The sequence below is a fragment of the Rosa chinensis genome, chromosome 1 (genome assembly GCF_002994745.2).
Source record: "Rosa chinensis cultivar Old Blush chromosome 1, RchiOBHm-V2, whole genome shotgun sequence".
Classification (NCBI taxonomy): Eukaryota; Viridiplantae; Streptophyta; class Magnoliopsida; order Rosales; family Rosaceae; genus Rosa; species Rosa chinensis.
The window spans coordinates 54,653,649-54,674,824 of NC_037088.1; the positions used below are offsets into that span (position 1 = coordinate 54,653,649).

Below are 21,176 nucleotides of genomic sequence, written 5' to 3' on the forward strand. Positions count from 1 at the left end.
CTATGGATAGGTAGTCAAAAAGATCAACAAAAGACTGTGACATCGATGATGTTAAAACTCAAAATTGGGGGGCAAAAGGATGAAATTGAGGACAAGAAAAGGAAATGAGTTATCATAGCATCAGACAGGCTTAGGATAGACTCATATGACTTATGAATTATGATTAATTCCATGCTTAAAGCTAATCTGCAATTATAAGTTTCTTGTCAATGTATAATTATAAAACTTGGCAAAGGGTTCATCATGTGGAGTGAACTTAATAAATCCATTATTGGGGTTTTTTTTTTTTTTTTTTTTGATACGAAAAGATTATAAATTAAAGATGGAAGCCTCTTTGGCATCCCGAGTTTACAATATCAAACATTAAGGATCTTGAAGCCTCCAAAGGGACTCTATTTGTCCACACATTTCCACTAGTACAGTTAAGGCATCAGGTACAAAGTTTGCTTCCCGGAAGATATGTCGAAAGGAGATTGAGTTGAATCTTGAATCCATTATTGGGGGTTGATATATTAGTTCACACCTTGCTGACGCATGTATAGTCATTAAATCCTCCCATGAATGCATTATTGGGGTTGATAAATTAAGACACACTTTGCCGACGTATATACAATTGTTAAAATCCTCCATAAAAAAAAAATAAAAAAATTAAAGGGTCAGATTTTTGCCAAGGAGCCAAGGAGAAAGAAGTCACTTAAAGTATTCTATAAGAAATTAAAATGAAACACAAATGTTTCGTTGACAAAAGTCTCCCATAAAAAGAAAATCGAAAAACGCATAAATGCATCAAGTTGGATATTGGTTATAGATGAGATTGAGCATTATTATAGAAATGAAATCATGATATTATTGTTCTATCTACTCTAATACTCTTGTGGCTAGACTTCGAAGTTGACAAAAAAGACATAGTCACCAAAAAAAATCAATCTCGCTTTGGAGCCCAAATGAATAAATCATGTTATGTGATTGATGGTAACCAACTCATAATGATCACTGGCCACATTCAAGGGGAAAAACTAATTTCCAACCTAACTTGCTTGTCAAGGTACTAGAGAGAGAGAGTCTCTCTCTTTCTTCTGTTTTTCCTTTTCTTTGCATTTTAAATTGATACAAGCCAGATTTTGTCAATGTAGTTTGACTTGGTAAAAGAACAAGAAGAAGGAACCAGAGAAGCACAGCATGGACCATGGAAGGACTAGGAATCCATTCATGGGACACCATCCACTTGGATATGTTTGCCTAAACTACCCATATTCCTATTTTAAGCAAACAACACAAGCATCCACTTTTCTCTATGAGCCATATGCTATGGTAGTTATGATCGTATCCCCAACCAACAACCACCAAAGTCCACATTCTTATGTTCTTCAAAATTCCACATGTTAACCTTAATTATTGAAAGTTAAAGCCTAACAAAGTGGGTGACACATCTAATTAGAACCTTCATTATCAAAGTCAGTGATCAAATTTTCCTCATTTTGCCTTCTTGCCCTCTAGTTTTCTCAAATACCACTGATTTCTTTGAAAGGGATGGTACTATTTATCTTTGAGAATCATATGTTACATATATAGTAAACCTCTAAATATGAGAAACACCCATTACAACTCTCTACAGCTATGAATATTATAAACTCTATATATGATTGTGATTGATCATCAATCAAGCTTGGGGAAAATAAAGGGGCAATATGATAATTCCACCCTCAAACCCAGACAGGTATAAATACACCAGAGTCAGCTAATTTAAAACCGGGAGGAGGAGGAACACAGACAGAGAGAGAAAGAAAAGAGAGAACAAGAGAGAGGATTCATCATCTTCTTTGATTCTCTCAAACCCAGAAACTGAAAACTCCTGTGATTTGATTCTCTGATTCCCTCCAAAGGGATCAGAGGATCATCTTTCCTGCCCCAAGTAGCATGCAGGTTGGGTTCTTCGTCATTATGTTAACCAAAGGCTTAAACTTTTGAAACTAGAAACTCAATCACAAACTGTGGTTTTGATAAAGAAGACTGACGTTTGGGCCTGGAAAGATTAGAAACTTGGGTATTCTGTAACTTTTCTGGAAATGGGTGTCTCACAAAATGATGGTAAAATGGAGGGTTGGCTTTATCTGATGAGGATGAACCGGCTTGGCATGCAATACTCTCGCAAAATGTACTTTATTCTTCAGGGGAATTTCCTCAGGAGCTTCAAATCCAAACCCACTTCTGAATACCAGGTATATTTGGATACCCTTTTAGTCTCATTGTGATTTTCAATCTCTAGAATGCATGGCATGTGTAAGAAATCAATGTGGTTTGTTCAAGTTTGGATTTTGGATCTGGAATTGGGATTCTTGTAGGCTTTGTTGTTAAAGGAGTAATGGGTTTGTATTCATATTTACTTTTGTGTTTGGCATACAACTATGCTGGCTGTGCTGGCTTTGATGCATAAGTCTTTATAACTTTGCATTTGTTTGTATAATCAACTTTGTCTAGGTTCCTCTCTGCATTCCTTGATGTTGGAATTTTTGAAATCATTGTGATGATATTAATTACTAAAATAAGGTAGAAAATTTGCTCAATGAAAGCTGTTCTTTTGTCAGGAACCGGTTAGGAGTGCCATAATAGACAGCTGCATTCGGGTCACGGATAATGGAAAGGCTAGTGTTCATAGAAAAGTAGGGCTTCAACACACCTATGTTTTTTTCAAAATCTATGGATCAATGTTTGTTGAACATCAGAGAGATACCATTTTGAGCAGTTCTATTCATGATGATTTTTGCAACATACAGGTGTTCTTTTCCTTTACGCTTTATAACTCTTCCAATGCCAATGATCAGCTCAAGGTGGGTTGCATTCAAAGCGATATGTCATTGGTTCCGTTTTACAGTATATTGGTGTATAACCGGAATTAAACTTTTATAGTTGGGAGCAAGTAGCCCAGAAGAAGCAGCAAAATGGATTCATTCATTGCAGGATGCTGCATTAAAGGTTTCAAGCTTTAAATCACAACTAGGCTTCAAGAAAGTAGTTTTTGTTTATGATAAGTACCTAATGTTTTATATATTTTCAGGAATTGCCTAATCCAGCAAAGGATTTTGTGGCTTGTTCTTCCGGGAAGAGGTGGTCACCCTTAAGGTAAATATGAGTTCCAGACCGACATATTTCATTTTGGTTTCCCCTCTCTTTGAATCAGGACTCAGGAGGATGACTGCACACAATTCTTTGACTTATCTGAAGATTACAGTTCCTAATTAGTTTCACAAATTGAATAATCCTGGTGGATGGTCAAGAGCATTGGACACATATGCTTGCACAAAAGTCATCATCACACATGTCTGTATTGTTACATATCTTTTCACGCTTTTGAATCTTAATCATAAAAGCTATAATTAAAACTTGCAGATATGACAATGGAACCACAATTGCTTGTCTTTTATTTTCTCTCCCCATTCAGCGCTCCCATTCTTATTCATATAATTGTGTAAACCTGAAGTATAACCTGGTCTATAGTGATTGAATTCTATGCAGTTTTGTATATCACATATCTTGTGAAAACCAAATTTCTGATAAAGTAAGAAACAAATCATCATTTTCTGATAAAACTGATGTGGCAGGTAGTAGTGATTAGTGAGTAAAATTAGCATGCTCATCTCTGTGAAATTAGCATGCTCATCTCTTAGATCTGAAGCATTCAGCTGAATTTATTTAAGTTAGGCTGTCGTATATCTATTCCAAATCTGCAGCATTTGCGCTGTTTATCTACATTTTTTCTGTTTTATTGACAGACTGGGTGGTTCCAGAAGCGCCTTGAGAAGTTCTGTTGACTGGACCTTTTGCCCATTGATTCACACTGAAGTAATGACAAATGACGTTATTGCTCCCTCACCCTGGAAAATATTTGGTTGTCAGAATGGTAAGACATTTAGTGCTTATATGCATTTTGAGCAAGGGATGTGTATGTGTTGAAAGCTCATTTCTTACGCAGGATTACGGCTCTTTAAAGAAACAAAAGATGGGGATTCCCGTGGAAGGGTAAGGTGCTCTTTTGGCAAGCTAATTCTTGATTTTTATTGTTTCTTCTCTTCTCTTTTAAGCTTAATGATGTTTCTAATATCAGCATTGGGATGACCATCCGGCAATAATGGCAGTAGGAGTGCTTGATGGAACTTCAGAGGCCATCTTCGGGACTCTTTTATCTCTTGGTCCATCGAGATCAGAGTAAGATTGGTGATATGTTATTAATCTATTTTAGAAAAGTAGAGCTTTATAATGAAGGCCTCATTGTATTGGTTTATATATTGGTAGAATAGTCTTGCCTTTTAACTAATAACTGCAGTTTCTTATCAATGTAAGTACTGCAATCAGGTAATGAGAAACTTTCTTAACAATAACCATGGCAGCGAGTTACTTCCCGTGCTACAACATTTATGAGTCAAGACATGCAAATGCTTAATTCACTTGAAAATCTCCTTATATACTAGAAGCTGATTTGGTTTTCCTATATGCAGCTTAACTTGCAGTTGTTGTACTTTTCTTTTTTCTTTTTTTTCAAAAGTTTTTAAAACTAGTAGCAAAAACAACCAAGTCCTTATTGTAATTTCTTTCTTTGAATATATTATCTTGACCTCTTTTCCTGATAATGGATTGTTCCAACTCCAGAGGTTGAATTACCAAGTGTCTTGCAGATGGGACTTCTGTTTTTACCGGGGTACTGTGGTTGAGAACCTAGATGGCCATACTGATATTGTTCACCAGCAGTTATACAGTGATTGGCTACCTTGGTTAGATTTGGAACCTCATTAAGATATAAACTTTTTACATAGATATGCTGTCGTTGACACACAGTGATTTTCAGGGGGATGAAACGAAGAGATCTACTGCTGCGACGCTATTGGAGAAGAGAGGAAGATGGCACATATGGTATGAAATTCCTCCTGTAAATATTACACATAATACAAAGCTAGAGCCAGAATCAGCTTGCCCCTAACTTTCTTAACCTGGTTTTGTCACAGTTATCCTATACCACTCTGTGTCTCACAAGAAGTGTCCACCAAAAAGAGGATACGTGCGTGCTTGCCTTAAAAGTAATGTACGCTTTGAGCTGGAGATTATTGATTGACTTTCTCATAGGACATGATATATGGAAAATACATGAGAATTATCTATATTACTTCGCGCCAACTATTTTCTACTACTGAATAAATATGGTTATGCATAGTAATTCATTATTTGGCTTTCATTTTTCTTCTTTCTGACTTTGTCCATGTTGCTTTGAATTTGGATGTGAATATGTCCTCTTTCTCCTTGTGTTCTCACATCTGCAGGTGGAGGATATGTTATTACTCCAGTGAACCATGGGAAACAATCACTTGTTAGACACATGCTTGCTATTGATTGGAAATTCTGGAAGTTATATCTCCGTCCGTCATCTGCAAGATCCATTACCATCAGGATGCTTGAGAGAATTGCTGGTACCGCTTCATTGCTTGCTTAGAATTGAAATCTTTGTTCCCATTCTATGTCCAAATTTTTTGTTCACAGAACCTTCATTATCCTTTATTTCAGCACTAAGAGAGCTGTACGGAACGAAAGCTGGAAATTATTCCACTGCATTCAGATCCGGAGAGTTTTCAAGAGATATTGGATTAGCTCATAGTGAAAAGGAGATTACCAAGACAGAATTTCACAGCCCTTTAGAAGTCAAAAAGAAAGAAGAGGTTAATCCCATGGAAGATGAGGTGGAAAAACCAGGACGTGCTAGTTTAAAGGGAATGCATGATTCTGCAGATGAATTCTTTGATGTTCCTGAACCAACAGATTATGACCAGTTTGAGAATGAGTGGTCTTCAGAGTTTATCATGGAGCAGCATCCCACGGTACTTCACTGATCACCAAGACTGATATCTTTATATACCATATAGTTCAACCTAATGTTGAGTCTGAGTCTTTGCTTCAATTGCTACTTCTATCATGTTTTACGCGCTCATGTTGATGAGATAGATGGACTTCATTTGTGTGGACCTTATTGAAGTTCCAATGGCATATATGCATATTCATGTTATATATGTACTCAAAGAAGTTGTGAAACTCGCGAGTCATTCTTAATATTTTACAATCTTCTCAAACACTTTGGATGTGCAGAACACACACCAGCCCAGAATGTCTAACAGCAGCCGATTTGTAAAGAAATTTCATGAACTTAGAGGTCAGTTTCTGATGTCCCCGTAAATTGCACTTCAGGGATGGGATGTGTACCTGTATATTTCAGTTATATTCTCATCAATCTCTTTATGCTACAGTTCAGAAGAAGGGTTATGTGGACTTACAAGAGGTGGTGAAGGAAGATAACATGTCATGTGCATATGGATCAACTCTTCAAAAGGACCCAAATTGTGCTTTACCTTGTAGCTGGGGAGCAGCTGATCCTTCTTCGTTTTTAATACGTGGGCCAAATTATTTACGAGATCATGAGAAGGTATTTTGTTTTCAGCTGTTGCTACTATTGATCAAGAGACTGAAGTACAAGTAGATTCCTCAAAAGTGCTCAAACATGTGTTGTAAATTTGACTTGCATAGGAAGTGTATAGTTGAATTAAAAATCACGGATTTATATAGCATTTTCTGTTTTTTAGGGAGTGAAAATTTTGATGTTTATTATTTCTCATTTCTGAAACGAGCATGCTTCTTTTTACCAGATCAAGGCAAAAGACACCTTGATGCAACTGGTTGGTGTAGATTGGCTAAGATGTGACGAGCGAATAGATGATCTTAGCAGCCGTTTTGGTGGGATCGTTCAGGTTTGATCTATCATTTCACATAGTACTTTCAATTTGTAGAAATGATCATTTTGAAAATCTGAATCTACTAAATATTTTGAGTGATAAAAAAACGTAATAACAAGCTATTGGATGCATGCAGAAATATGCAGAACTAGGTGGGCCAGAATTCTTCTTTGTTGTTAACATACAAGTAAGTCTCATTCAAATTACATCAATCGAGTAATATCATCAGTATCATCAGAAATTCAGAATCATCAAGATGCAGATTTCTTAGTACATACATGTCCATGAATCAGATCCCCGGCACAACCATGTATACCTTGGCATTTTATTACATGTTGAACACTCCTTTGGAGGAAAACCCTTTACTACATAGCTTTGTCAATGGAGATGACGCCTATAGGAATTCGAGGTTCAAGCTAATACCTTACATTTCTAAGGTTAGTAGCAAGCCATTTTGATATACTTATATGTAGATTAAGTAATTATGTGTTTTGTACTTGACATTGCTCGAGTTGTTTTCTCAGGGCTCATGGATAGTCAAGCAGAGTGTTGGAAAGAAAGCCTGCTTGGTAAGTCAAGCACTTGAGGTAAAATATTTCCGTGGGAAGAACTATTTGGAGGTAAGTTACTAAATCCTTTATCATGTTAAGTGAGAGTTTGAACTGCTTACTACGGTTCTAACCTGTGAATTTCTAATGTTAGCTTATGATCAACGTTGGGTCTTCAACTATAGCAAGGGGGGTTGTCAATCTTGTTCTTGGATACCTAAACAATTTGGTCATTGAAATGGCATTTCTGATACAGGTAACAATTTAAATGTCCTGAGTTATAGGTACACAGAAGATATGTTGATTATGAGCATAAGAAAAGTAGTTTGAGAGTGTTCGAGTGGATTGCTTGCTAATATATTGTGTCAATTTACTTCATGAAACAGTTGTGGTGATCAATCTAACTAAGAAAACTTTTGCAGGCCAACACAGAAGAGGAACTTCCAGAAGTCCTCCTTGGAACATGTAGAATTAACCATTTGGATGCATCCAAATCAGTCCAGGTAAAACCATGATTTTCACCCAGAAAATCAGGCCAAAAAAGAAAAGAGCCAAAAAATCTCATATAAGTTCATCAGGTAGATACCCATTTGCTCCCCAGCAAGGAACCAAAAATGATGTAAAGATTCTACCAAAATAGAAAAGAGAAAAAGATGTAAAGAGAGGTGCTCCATGTTCTGGTATCCAAGTGTTTATAGTCCTTTTTTTTTCCCCATCCAGTCAAAATTAGTTTTTTTTTTTTTTTTTATCAATTCTGTAGAGCTCGTTAATTCATTGTGCTTCATTCTTCAATTTATCCATCTGGTTGTCTAGGTTACGTCATCACATAATGAATTAGCAGCATTTCGTTTGTAATCCTAAAATCAAAAAAGAGAAAACAAAAATCATCAACATCGGTTTATTCTTATATAGTAGAAAATAGATTCATTACTCTGGATCAAAACTGTGACCAATATTTGTCAAAACCGTCGTCGTCGTCGTCGTCCATCACACCACTCCCTGTCAATCTGGCCTCGAGTACTGCATTTTGCTTCATGCGGCACAAGTCCCTGTGATCATTCAATACCCTTATAAAATTTCTATTGCATTGAATTTTCCGTATGCATAGAGCCATTGGTTAGAAGGCTCAGTTATGTTTGACCAACTCTGAAAGCTCTTCAATATTTTTATTTTTTTGGGGGGGTGTTTGGGTCTCTGATTACTGTACGTGATTGCATAGCATTTTAGGCTTGCAATTTTGGACACGCAGCATAATTAGTGGGTTGGGATGACATAATTTTGACACGAAAAATGCGAATTTTACACATACGTACTCTAGTTAGGTTAATGTCAATAAAGAATGATCAACTTACTTGATAGACACACTTAACTAGAATCGTGCAAAGAGATATCAGTTTTGTTCATATCATGACTAATTGATGTATAACTGCGAAGTTTGGTTTAGAAACCAAGAAGATGGACACCAGAAATTGTCGGTTTATAGAATAAACAAGCAGCTCGAACATGAAACTACTATAGACGGGTTGGTTTGGTGTCCGTTGTGCATGCAAGTTGGATATGAAGTAGTGTTTCCACTCGCGGACGGATGAGTAAGGCGTAAGAACAATCTCGAGCACACACAATGGAGCCGTAGACAATCAAGTGAAATTCAATCCATGAAATAAAATTACGATCAATATCGTTGGAGCAAAGGTCGTAATGCCTTTCCATAGGGTCAAAAGAAGAGCAGGAGCCGCATAAAAATCGATTCATTTAGACCCAATGTAGATCCAACTTTTTATTCACTCATGGGATTATGAGCATTTCTGATTAGTGAATTAGAAAATTGTTACGAGTCCTAACTATTAGCTATTACCTAATAAGGAACTCTTGAAAAGCGTTTTATTTGCCCGTAGTTCGCGTTTGATATAGATAAAGTAAATCTTAGTTTTCGTTTTCGTTTTGATGGATTAATTAAATTAATCACATTACATTTGACTAATATTTAAGCTAAAACACTTTCGACACGATACAAACATAACTCTACTATGAAAATATTGCCGATAAACATGACGTACTAACTCACAACATACATGAATAACTGATCAATAACACAACTTGAATGCATTACCGACATGGGGTGGAAACAACTTACAGAAAAGCAAGATTGATCGACATGATTGGTGTTAGTGAATCAATCATATGGGAAGAAGAGTAGGGTTTCCAAGATATGTCATTTCACAGTTTCACACACAAAACCATTTTGTTTTTCCTTCAAACAAAATCCTTGAATCACCAATCCAGCCAATCATACCAGAGCTCAAACCCAGGTTGAGTTACCATAACTAAAGAGAATTCATTATCAACTACAGAAACTTGCCGACATGTTTAGGAATCTCATTACAGTCAACACAAAGAGAAAGGGAAAGATATGATATATGAAATGGCTGTCTTAGTCTCACTTAGTCACTTACACAAAAACAATGATATACGAATGAATTGAAGCTACCATTTCTGCTTAGAAATGACCAACAAAATAAGAATGCCCATAAATTCTGTGGGGAACCAATTCCATGCTTTGTAACTAATACTAGCTAGTGGAGCTTGATAGTTGATAGGTACACTGCTCCATATCAATGGCCACTGAGCAATTAAGTAGAAGCGTGGGATGCCGCTCTCTTTTATTAGAGTTTTAGACACCCTTTTCAGTTGTGGACTGGAATTCAAGTATGTTCCATGCATTTTGATTCTCGATCGAATGTCAATCTCAACCTATCATATTTGTCCGAAGAGGATTGCTAATTGAGATTTGCTATAGGAAGTGTCACATGTAATGTCCGCAAACACAATCTACTATATGAAAATTTAGAATTTGTTCTCATTTGACTTCAGGAATAATTGAAAAAAAAATATTATAAATCTTTAAGTACGAACAACACAGACAACTATACGAAATCAACTAACGCAGTTGCTATTCTCTAATATAGAATGTCATGCAAAATGTTTGGAAGAGACTTAAACACACTTGAACGTGAGCAGTGTATAGAGATCATTGAGTTTAAAGTAAGAAGCTATAGCAAAAACAAATGATGAATCAACACATTAAGTGTGCAAGCTTGTTACTCTTGAGTGCGAGAAAATTATATTGAACGTGCAACTCAGTTACCAAAAGGACCACTGCTTCTAAGTTCTAACAAGTAGAAGAGTAAAATGCGAGATGTAGAGATTAAAATATGGTTAAAAAACAAAATTAATGACTAAATAACTATTAGGGTTGATAAAATGATTAAAATCACCCAACGTAGTTCCCACGTAGTGTCAACCAATTGAGGCACCCACGTGGCACGTGGCAACAATCAACGACTTAATTTTAACCCTCTATTTTTGGCGGATATTTTCAAATTTAACTATTCATTAAATTTTCTAATTTTTTTTTCTGACAAAAAAGCTTCTCACATGTAAGCATCGCTTTCATGTCTCTGTTCCCGGCGTGTATAACGCTCAGTGATCTCTATATCATTTTCCCCGGTCACCATCACCCCATCACGGCGTTAATTAATATTCTCAAAAACTAATTTATTTTCATAGATATTTCATTCAACGAAATAATTATAATATGACCATTGAAATGGAAAAAATGAGCCTAATTCCACCTAATTTCATCAAATTAGACCAGTTAATGTGATATCGTGATTCACCAGAATATCGGTAACTCTGCTACATTTGCGAAAGATATGCAAGGAACGAAAATGCATCTGATCGAGACATACGGTGCTTCATCCAGTCCAATCTAAGTTGTCATACCACCAAATTTTTTGTTCTCATTGAATTTGAATTGGTTAGAATGTTAGACTAAGTTTGCGGCATAATTTGAATTGGTTAGAGTGTTAGACTAAGTTTAGGCCTTTAGGGCATAATCAGTCAAATCTCTTTCAGATATAAACAAAATAAGAAAATATATATATATATATATACAAATCAAGAATTTCATATGTTCATGTAGCCACGTGGTAAGAGCCCATGTGGCTGATTTATTCCATATTCCAGCACATACTTGATATTTTGAATCAGAGTATATGACAGCATCCATGCTGTTGCTAGTAGCTAGCTAGAATATTTAGATCGATCGGGCCCTGAATTATTGGCCTATTATTTTAGTGTTAGATTGATCTGCAACGTATTAGTTTTGTTGTATATAATTAATCTGACAAAAATGTCTATAACTTGGCAATGACTCCATCATAATATGACAAAATGAGTGTGTTTATATTGTGAGACTTGTGAGGCAGTGGAGTGAGCGAGTGAGAAGAGGCAGCACACCACTCTCTATCGAATTGTCGTGCCACTGGCTTTCGTTTAAGGTTTGTCAATGTGCTCATGATCTACAAGTCCCATTGACTTGGTTCTTTACTCTTGGATGTTGGTGTTCTATATTACATTATCCTATTGAGTAATGAAAGAGTTGTGTGAGAGGTTAAAATACAGAACACCCACCACGATATTGTCCTAAATAGGTTGTATTTTAAACGATATTATGGTTATTGAGGATCCTAATTGAAGAAAACATATATATATATATATATATATATATATATATTAAGAGCAAAACAAAAATTACAACCAGAAGCCCCTAGGATAACCGAAACTAAAAGAATCGAAATTGAAAGCTGAAAGGACCAAAAGGGGGAGTTTCCCTTTCCAAGTAGCAGGCGTCTTCAAATGGTGTCCTTGATTCGTCATCGCATCCGCCACAATATATATTGATCAATGTAAGATGACATTTTATGGTCCGATATGCTCAATTTTTAAGTATGATTCAATGATCATCTCTAATGCATGGCTCATTTGGCCAAAGCCGGCCCTGAGGGCTGCTGCCTAAGGCAGCCGTCTCAGAACACCGGTTTCCAGGGGCCTCGGAGAAATGTAATTATGTATATATGTTATATATAGTATATATATTTTCTTTGCTATCATAGACACAAACAGAAATGTTGCTCCAGCGGCAAGCTATTTGTTTCTTTTTGAACCGACCACGTTTCGAACCTTGTAGGCGTATTTTCTTTTCCATTTTTTTTTTACCTTTTCTATATGAAAACAGACAATTAATAATTGTCTTTTCCTTTTCCATATCAATAATTCATTTCTTTCTCCATATAAAAATCTTTTCCTTATGAAAACTGATTTTTTTTTTCTTATCCTTTTTCATATGAAAACAAACAATTAATTCATTTCCTTTTCCTTTTTCATATAAACAACTAATTCATTTCCTTCTCCATATAAAGATTTTGACCAAAAATCCTAGCCTATATATTAATTATTTTAACTACTTTTTGTATTTCAGAAATTTATATACGAATCAACATTCATATATTTTTGTTTTGTTATTAATTCTACACAAAATTTTGTACTGCGTTTTGGCGATATACACACACACACACATGAGGGGCCACATTTTATTTATTCGCCTCAGGCTGTTAGAGTCTCAGGACCGGCCTTGCATTTTGGCATATCATTTTAGTTTCAACACCATGACTGTACCAACTTATTCATAATATGTTTGACTTATTACGTTGATTATATACTTAATATGGGAAAGAAAAAAGTTCAAACTTATAATACGTGTTTTCTCTTTTCAATTATCATTCTCTCTTCATAAGTTATGGATCTTCCATAGTCCTACGCAATTTAGACTAATTTTTAATGATGATTTTATTGACAAAAGTTGGTTTGGTTCGTAAAACTAATAGTGCAATCATTAAGTGTTTAAATTTTAAATTTAAAAACACGCTCGCTCATTTGTCTAATAAAACGAACCAGCTAAAAAAACTGAAACTGCCACCATTATTAGAGAGATGATCACAACACATTCAATCATCTAATTCAAATAGTTTTGTTCAATTCACTAAACAGTCTAAACCAGACAAAGAGTGAGACTATTCTTGCGTGCCAAGAAAGACAGATACTTATTATTTCAGTGAGTTAAATAAAATATATTTGACTGTTAGTAAAAAACCAAAAACAACCGAAAACCGTTAGTGTGTGGGTTGTCACCAGTGTCAAAAATAAACGCACCGACGCGTTTGAGGATCGCCGTGTATGGGTTTCCGGTCCAGTTACCTTCCTTATCCGGTAACACAAACCCCGTTAGGCCCCACCACCTTCCACACGCGGTCACCCAGCTTCTATTCCCCACTGTCGGCACCGACACGCCACATTCATTCCCGGTAATTTAAATTTAAATATATTCTTCCTTTTTTTAAAAAAAAATTAAAAAATAGAAACATGTCCGGATGAGGGTACCACTGTGCCTTCGTTTTCGTTAGTTTCTGAAAATCGTACGACTTACAGAGAGTCACAGAGATGATGAGAGAGATGGAACTTTTCTTGGGATTCGACTCATTCGAGCTGGGGATACAAGTACAAGGAGTATAGTTCTGTGCGGTTCGGTGTAGGGTAATACGGTGGGTGCGGGTAATTAATGCATTGATTGGTGGAGTGTGGGGGACCATGATACGGCATTTTGTTCCGCACGTGACGTACAGCCAAAGAAAACGGACATGCACTTTTGTATTCTTTTTGGGGGGGGGGGCTTCAAGAAGGAAACAAAATGAGGAAAAATGTTCTTCTACAGTGCTACTGCAGAGATTGCTTCTTTACAAGAAAAGTGAGGATAGAGTGGCTTCACCACATTGTTGCTGGTTTTGAGAAATTCAACTCTAGTTTTGTTTCGTTCCATCGACCTCATCCCGCATATCGTCTATAACGAGTTGATAATTTTAAAATCTAAATAATTATTAAGACTTTCTATCATAAATCTCCATTTACTGTTCATAAATCTCATCTCGAACAACTAAACTAAAGTGGTTTAGGTGAAGACTCATAAGCGTAGCATTGCATTCTTGTTTGTATTCAAGCTCACCATGTCAATTTATTGGCATCAGTCCTTGTTTATTAAAATAGTGTGTTTCCATAGCGGTGTTGTTTTCCTAGTATGTATATTGATTTTTGCTATAGTGATTACGACTCTTCTCAACATTTTTGAAATGAGATAATATTCCTTTTTGACAGAGATTGTGGAACCTAATGACTATTTTCATTAATTTCTTTCTTGTAGAATGCAGGCACCATTGGAATAACGAATCAAAACATGTCCCTGGTTGGATAAATAAGAAAGAAAAAACATTTTCAGAATCGATTTTTGGGTAAATAGAATAATTCTTCAAGATTGTGCACTGATTCTTGGACTAAAAACACATGGTGGCCCTCGTCGCATTTAGTCCTCGTAAAAAATCTCTCAATATTGTAAAAAAAAAAAATAAAGAGGAAATAAAATATTCCAATGTGGACGCTTTTCAGTGAGATCGTGCAACGTGGCGGGAGGCTATTAGTCCAAGTAAGCCAAAGTAAGTGTGAGGTGTAAGTGAAATCGAATCCCGAGGCAGAGTCACGTGACCTCCGCCCCCACCTTCTCGTGCTCTTCCTTCCGTTTGATCCCTCCAGCTGGCGTTTAGTAGTTGATTCGCTGTGCTGGGATCCACGTAACTCAGTCAATAACGGGGCGCCACGTCATCTCCGTAATTTGGCGGTGGACCGTGAGATGTGGGTCCACTGTAACATGCTCGCACGCACGTCGCATATGACCCATTTTAGAACATGATGCCCCCGCCTGTCGCGCCGGGCACCGCCACGTTAGTCCAGGTGAGGATGCTTTTACGTTAATGTCCCTCTTTAAGGGTCGGGTGCAGCAGAGAAGGTGAGGGTATATGTGTCAGATGAGAGTGGGAAGGTTACGCAGTCTTTTCGTTAATCAACTCCAGGCAATTGACAACTAACATCTTTTTAACACTAGTAAACTATGAGTCGTTAGCGCGTGATGGACACGTTCTAGAAGAAAATGGTAGCTGCACGGCGAGGGTTAGGGAGTGACCGACTGCACGGCGTACAGCGTGCAATTGGAAATTGGAAATTGGAAATTGGAAATTGGAAATTAGAATTAAGTTATTGTCAAGCTTGGTAACGTGTGTGGAATTAAGCAGTGGATTAAAGTAATTGGTGATTTAAGATGTAGTGTCAGCAGTGATTTTGATCTGTAGTCTATGTCGGTCAAACACGTCTCACTCTCAGGTTATGAGAAACTTTCATATTCTCACTCACGTGAGTCGCGTCAATGAGTGAGTAACAAATCAAGTTTACGAAACTAAAGCCATTACATCAATTTTCTCTCAGGTTAGGAGAGACTTTCATATTCTCACTCACGTGAGTCGCGTCAATGAGTGATTAGCAAATCAAGTTTACGAGACTAAAGCCATTACATCAATTTTTATTTTTTGTTAATGTAGAAGGCCAAAAGATGGAGGATTTTTGCAAACATTTTCACCCTGAAGAGAGTTGGCACCAAAGCTCGACAGTTTACGTATATATGAATTCTCATTATACAAACGTGTTATTCTTCTTCTAATTTGTATAAAGCGTTAGATTAATCTTATTTTCTCCAAAACTAAAGAAATATGAAGCAAGCTTGTATTTGCATCCATGATGATCGGATAAAACATGTCAATGTGCGCGGCAGTAAATCGAAACCCTAATCGATTGAGTGCAGCTCTCGGCCATTGTCAATGCCAAGCGCAATTCGTCCGACGCAATCTATAAAGTTAGTTTTTGTTCGACCTAAGCAAAGATCGGCCTTCTTTGTGGGGATTATGTTGCTAATCAAAGCTACAAGATCACAATGACACGAACTATTCCTGCATCTGATAACGTAGCTAAGTCACTCCTTCTCCGTACTATCGGGGCGCAACGCCATGTGCATGGCTGCAGCTCTGCTCCTTTCTCTCAGTATCTTCTTACCGACACTATCAGACGATTAATTAGATCAACTAGTCTCTCTCTGTGATTAAATTATCTCTCATTATTGAATCAATCCAACAATTATAAATTTCGCCTAATCTAAGATTAAATACGACAATGACAGATGATCAAGGTCCAAATTAACTCGACCTTCCCCGACCATTAATTTCAAACACAGCCCTATTTTATACGCTACTCTAGCAATCGATCGATCAGCTCGGCACGACGTCGTGCCGGGAGAAAATCATTTGTGGTCAAATCAGATGATTAGGTCTTCTGGGCCGGCCAATCGCATGCTCGTTTGCTCATTATATAAAACCCTAATCCATGCAACTTCGTCGGTGCCACTCTTTGGGAACTCTAATCGGATACAGACACAGGACGTACTTGAAATATACTTGGTGTTTCCTTTTCTTTGAAGGAAAGAGATCATGTGTCAATCAGAGTCAGTTTCTTTATATGCTTGGATGTGATATCAAGGTATGCTAAAAATAATTGTGTCCCTGGACGATGTCACTTTGAATTGTTTAGACATTGATTAGGAAAGGTGTTGGTGTGTGTTATTTTATTTAAAGATGAGATCTCCAAAAGCTTTCAGGTTTTTAAGATTTGGGATTTCATTCCCAGAACATGTTTAATACTTTAAATTTGCATTAAATTTGTATTATGACATCACTTTTTGAAGCGAAACTCTCAAATAGATACTCTTAATTTACTGGTATATATACAGGTTGTTATTAGTGTATCATTTGTTGACATGTCGTATTTTTAATCTTGATTTTTAGATTTTGGTATTGCTATTGTAACGAGTTTTATAAAATGCTTTGCGTCTAGATATTGTTGTTTCCGCTTGAGTAGCACTAGACTGAAGTACTAGATGACCTTCATGGTGCAAGAAGCCTAAATCTTGACTGGCCAAATGGGAGAAATGGGATTTAACCAAATTTACTTTTTGAAAATGAAAAAGTCTTTCAGAAGGAATTGATGGTGATACAAAGAGTGTAAACCAAGTTAGTCAAAAGGTAAAAGGGTTCACAGCCCTCTTTTTTTTTTTTTTTCTCTTTATTTAAAAACAAAATCCATTATTAGTTTTAGCATGGAGCACAACCCCCTTTCTATACTGGATTTCAGAGACAGAGTATTTTGTAAGGGATTGATGCAAAGAGTAGACCTCAAGTTAGTAAAAAAAAGAGCATTGCTATTGCAAAGAGTAAGTGAAACAAATCATTGCAATAGACCCAAATGACACATGCATCTGTTGTGGAGTCCCTTTTCTTAAACCTTTCTTCCCAATATAAAAAACCAACTCCTATCATATTTAATTGAAAGATTAACACTCTGATTTGCTGGTAAAGTCATTCCAAATTTAGCAAAACACTTGTGGAGCACTACGGGTAGGATTTTTTTTCTTTCATGATTCTGGCCAAATTACCCAAATGGGTATCACCCTAAAACTCTAAAAGTAATAGGCTAATGCCTAAGTTAGAGAGAAATGACAGCTTTGCAGATCATCACTCCACACTTTGCATAAAGTCCATGGCTCCCATACCCTAATGCCATTCAACCAGATAACTACGGTGTGTGACCATTTTGCTATATGGTAGAGACAATCCCATTACCACCAAAAATGGGTCAGAGGGTCCCCAAAACATATAATGTTTCTTCATTTTCAACCCTGTGGACCTAAACTATGAAACAAACAAATCTTTCACTGTTTGTTTTACCGGAAGAGGACTGAGTAAAATTAATGTTACAGCATTATTTTTGGTCTGATTTCTGTAACCTCTGCTGCCTTTAAGGTACAACATTTTTCAATTTTGGGTGAAGAACGTCAGAGAAACTATGTCAGTGTGTATGGATTTTGTTTGCATGGGATACAAGTCACATTGACTCGTAGTGACATAACAAACAATTTAAATGATTCCAATTTTAATTGGATGAGAAAAGGGTAAGACATTGACACAGTGTACAAGGCATATGGAGTACTTCAATGTTGGTTAATAGGCACGGGCTCCAATTCTGCTATCTGTTACTTTGAAATATAATGAGGGGGATGATCTTTAGGTAGAAATTCCCTTAATGTGGCACTTTTTTCTGTTGAGTGTGAATGTGAATTAAGAACCATAATGGCAATGGGATAGATTGGGAAGAAATATGTTGGTTAAGCCAACTTCTAATGATGAGGAAATTGAACGTGTAGGGAGTAATAAGTTTGAGGTGCTATCTTTAAGAGCCATTGCATATGTAGAACAATTTATCAATGGTGCCTTTGGATTTAAAATTTATGTGTTATTTGCTTAATTAAACCTAATGGATAGTGAACTAGCTAAATTGGTTGATTCCACATTTTGTGTATCATATGAATTAAAATTAAGTCCAACATCATAGTTCAAATTTCTATGGTTCAACTATGCATGAAGAGTGTGATATTTCAAGTCATTCTACATAGTATTTAGCATAGATTTGTATATATACCACACATGTAAAAAATCTTCTTCGAGTAAAGAGCTTATTTTATGATAGAATACATAAATTTTATGGAGAATTTTGGTATTATTTGTGAATGTTCTCTTTAGTCTTTATGCTTATTATAATATGGGATTCAGGCTCTACGTTTCTCCCATGTATTCTGCAATTTCATTAATAAAGATTTGAGGGCAACCACACCAAGCCCATTTGAAAAAAAAAAAAAAAAACTTTTTTTTTTGGAGGAAAAAAGAGCTTATTTTAATAATAAGAGAAATATCGATGGTGGATGATCATTGTATTTTATTTTTTGGATGAGAAGTATTGATTACATATACGAACACCTCGTTTAGTCGCACAAAAATTTGGTACGTTACCTCACACATGTCCAACACACGTGTCCAACGTTACCTCACATGTGTCCAACGTCTATGAAGTGTGTATGATACTAGAAGTTATTCTTCAATAGTATTTAACCTTGATTTTTTTTTTTTTTTTTTGAGAAGATGAAAATTCTATTAATAACCAAACATATTACAAAGCATTGGATCCATAGTTATGGGACCGTCAACATGAGTGACTTCCATGAACCAAAAAGGCCCAATCCCTAACCAAATTTTACACCCATACCCGCGAGCTACAATGAGTAACAACCAAACCTGTACCGATACAACCCAGCCACCAACATTAAGATGAACTGTTTTCACCCGTTTGGACACCGCGTCCCAAAACAAGTAGACCACGTATAAGGGTGATTCACCATCATGTTGATAACCAGAAAGCATCGACAAAAGACCAGACCATGACACAGCAGAACGACCATGACACCATAACAATGGCATCGACACTCCACTAAAACACCCAAACCCTCGCTCAAGGGAGGAGGGACTTATTAATCCTAATTAACCACGAACTAAAGACTAAAAGCCTAAAAAAACAAAGAAATAAACTGCCACAATCAACTTTCCTTCTCCACAAAATCGACTCAAGCTTCACAAAATCAGCCACAGCAAAGTTGGGATTGAGGTTGGTAAACTCGACCCCAATTATTTGACATCTAAGCCAAGGACAAAACCAACTTGGAGAGAAACTCCATCTCTGAAATCTCCTTCCACTATAAACCCATATGGCAAAACTCTCCAACCCAGCACCGTCCCAACACCGACCCAATGTCAATACGCCTTCCAATCTTACCGAGATGACCACTCCTCGATTCCCCAAGCTTTCTGCAACAGAACACCGATCCGCCGTTGTCTTCATCTGAGAAAAAGAAAACGCCTCCTGTCGCAACCCCCAATCTTGATCACCTCCCGCCACCAAGTGAAAACAAGCCCATCCGGCCACACCCTTCGCTCGATGGGAAGGCGCAACTGGATAAGCAAAGGAGCCGCCTCTATTTTTTCCAAACCATAACTACGTTGCTCCAATTTTTGCAGTATTTAGCATTGATTCGTATATATCATATATGTATATTAAATAGTCGTATTGTATAAAGTATTTTAAAGTGAACTTTAATAATGAACAAAATTATCAATGATAAATAATCATTATACGTTATCTGATTGTTTCACTTTTTGAAAAAATTGCTAGGTTACTCACGCGCTTATCAACTAGCATCCGGTGTATATAAAGTGTATGATTCTTCAAGTACTTGGTATCAATTCGTATATCCCATATTCAATGCACAAATGACCGAAGATTTGAAGTTTTATATGGTAACTTTAATAGTGAATGAGATAATCACTATACGTTATCTGTTTATCATACTTTCTGGAAAGAAATATTGATGACATACATAAGGACGTGATTCATTCACTCGCTTATATACGCGCTACATACTTCAAGTTGTTCTAAAATAGTATTGATTCTTACATCCTATATTGCATATTAAATAACATCGGACGGTTTAAAGTGTTTTTGATAACTTTTATTCTATCTCACTATCTCGAAAAGAAAGTATAACGCACTAGTTCACTTACAAAAAAATTGTTACGTTACGTCACCCGCGTGTCCACCGCATGATAAAATTATTACATTGTCTCATGTGCGCATCTTTGCGCGTCCAGAGTACATGCGATATACTTTATTTTTTTTATAAATAACTCACGAGTTTAGAGTTACATACATCTAAATCCAAGTGAACTGATATCTCTTAATTTTGCTAACTCCCCTTATGTCAACATATTATAGATGTACACATATGATTCTAATAACTCATCGTCTCATTACTAAATCAAGACGGATAGAATTTACTTGCCTAACCAAATACATTGATTGTTACATCCTAGCAGTAATATGTGAATGTAAATAATATACCAAACCTGGCCAAAACCATCTCGACCCAGAAAGAAAATCTCTAAATCATATTAATCATTTTCAAATAGGAGTAATTAAAGAATTACGATGATTTTCCAAATAAACCCGAACCGAATTCTGACCAAAAACCTATCCAATTTCAAAAGGTTCCCTCTCAAACGAATTGCATGAGTTGTGATTGATATAATGCCAAAAAAGCCTCTCTGGTTTTAATTGCCCCATTCAACAGCACCAAGTTTTTTCCATGTATAAC

The 21,176-nt window shown here is 36.4% G+C and overlaps 1 protein-coding gene across 1 annotated transcript; it reads left to right on the top strand.

Moving 5' to 3' along the window:
* Positions 1-1,733: 1,733 nt before the first annotated feature.
* On the top strand, positions 1,734-8,034 carry LOC112186584 (protein ENHANCED DISEASE RESISTANCE 2). Its single transcript, XM_024325054.2, has 21 exons — positions 1,734-2,219; positions 2,586-2,660; positions 2,775-2,828; positions 2,908-2,973; positions 3,056-3,120; positions 3,771-3,898; positions 3,971-4,017; positions 4,103-4,203; positions 4,671-4,766; positions 4,841-4,905; positions 4,998-5,069; positions 5,310-5,456; positions 5,551-5,861; positions 6,127-6,190; positions 6,285-6,460; positions 6,681-6,782; positions 6,904-6,954; positions 7,061-7,204; positions 7,292-7,387; positions 7,470-7,571; positions 7,738-8,034. The coding sequence occupies exons 1-21, from the start codon at positions 2,067-2,069 to the stop codon at positions 7,828-7,830; spliced, it is 2,208 nt and encodes a 735-aa protein (XP_024180822.1). The 5' UTR covers positions 1,734-2,066; the 3' UTR covers positions 7,831-8,034.
* The last annotated feature ends 13,142 nt before the right edge of the window (positions 8,035-21,176 follow it).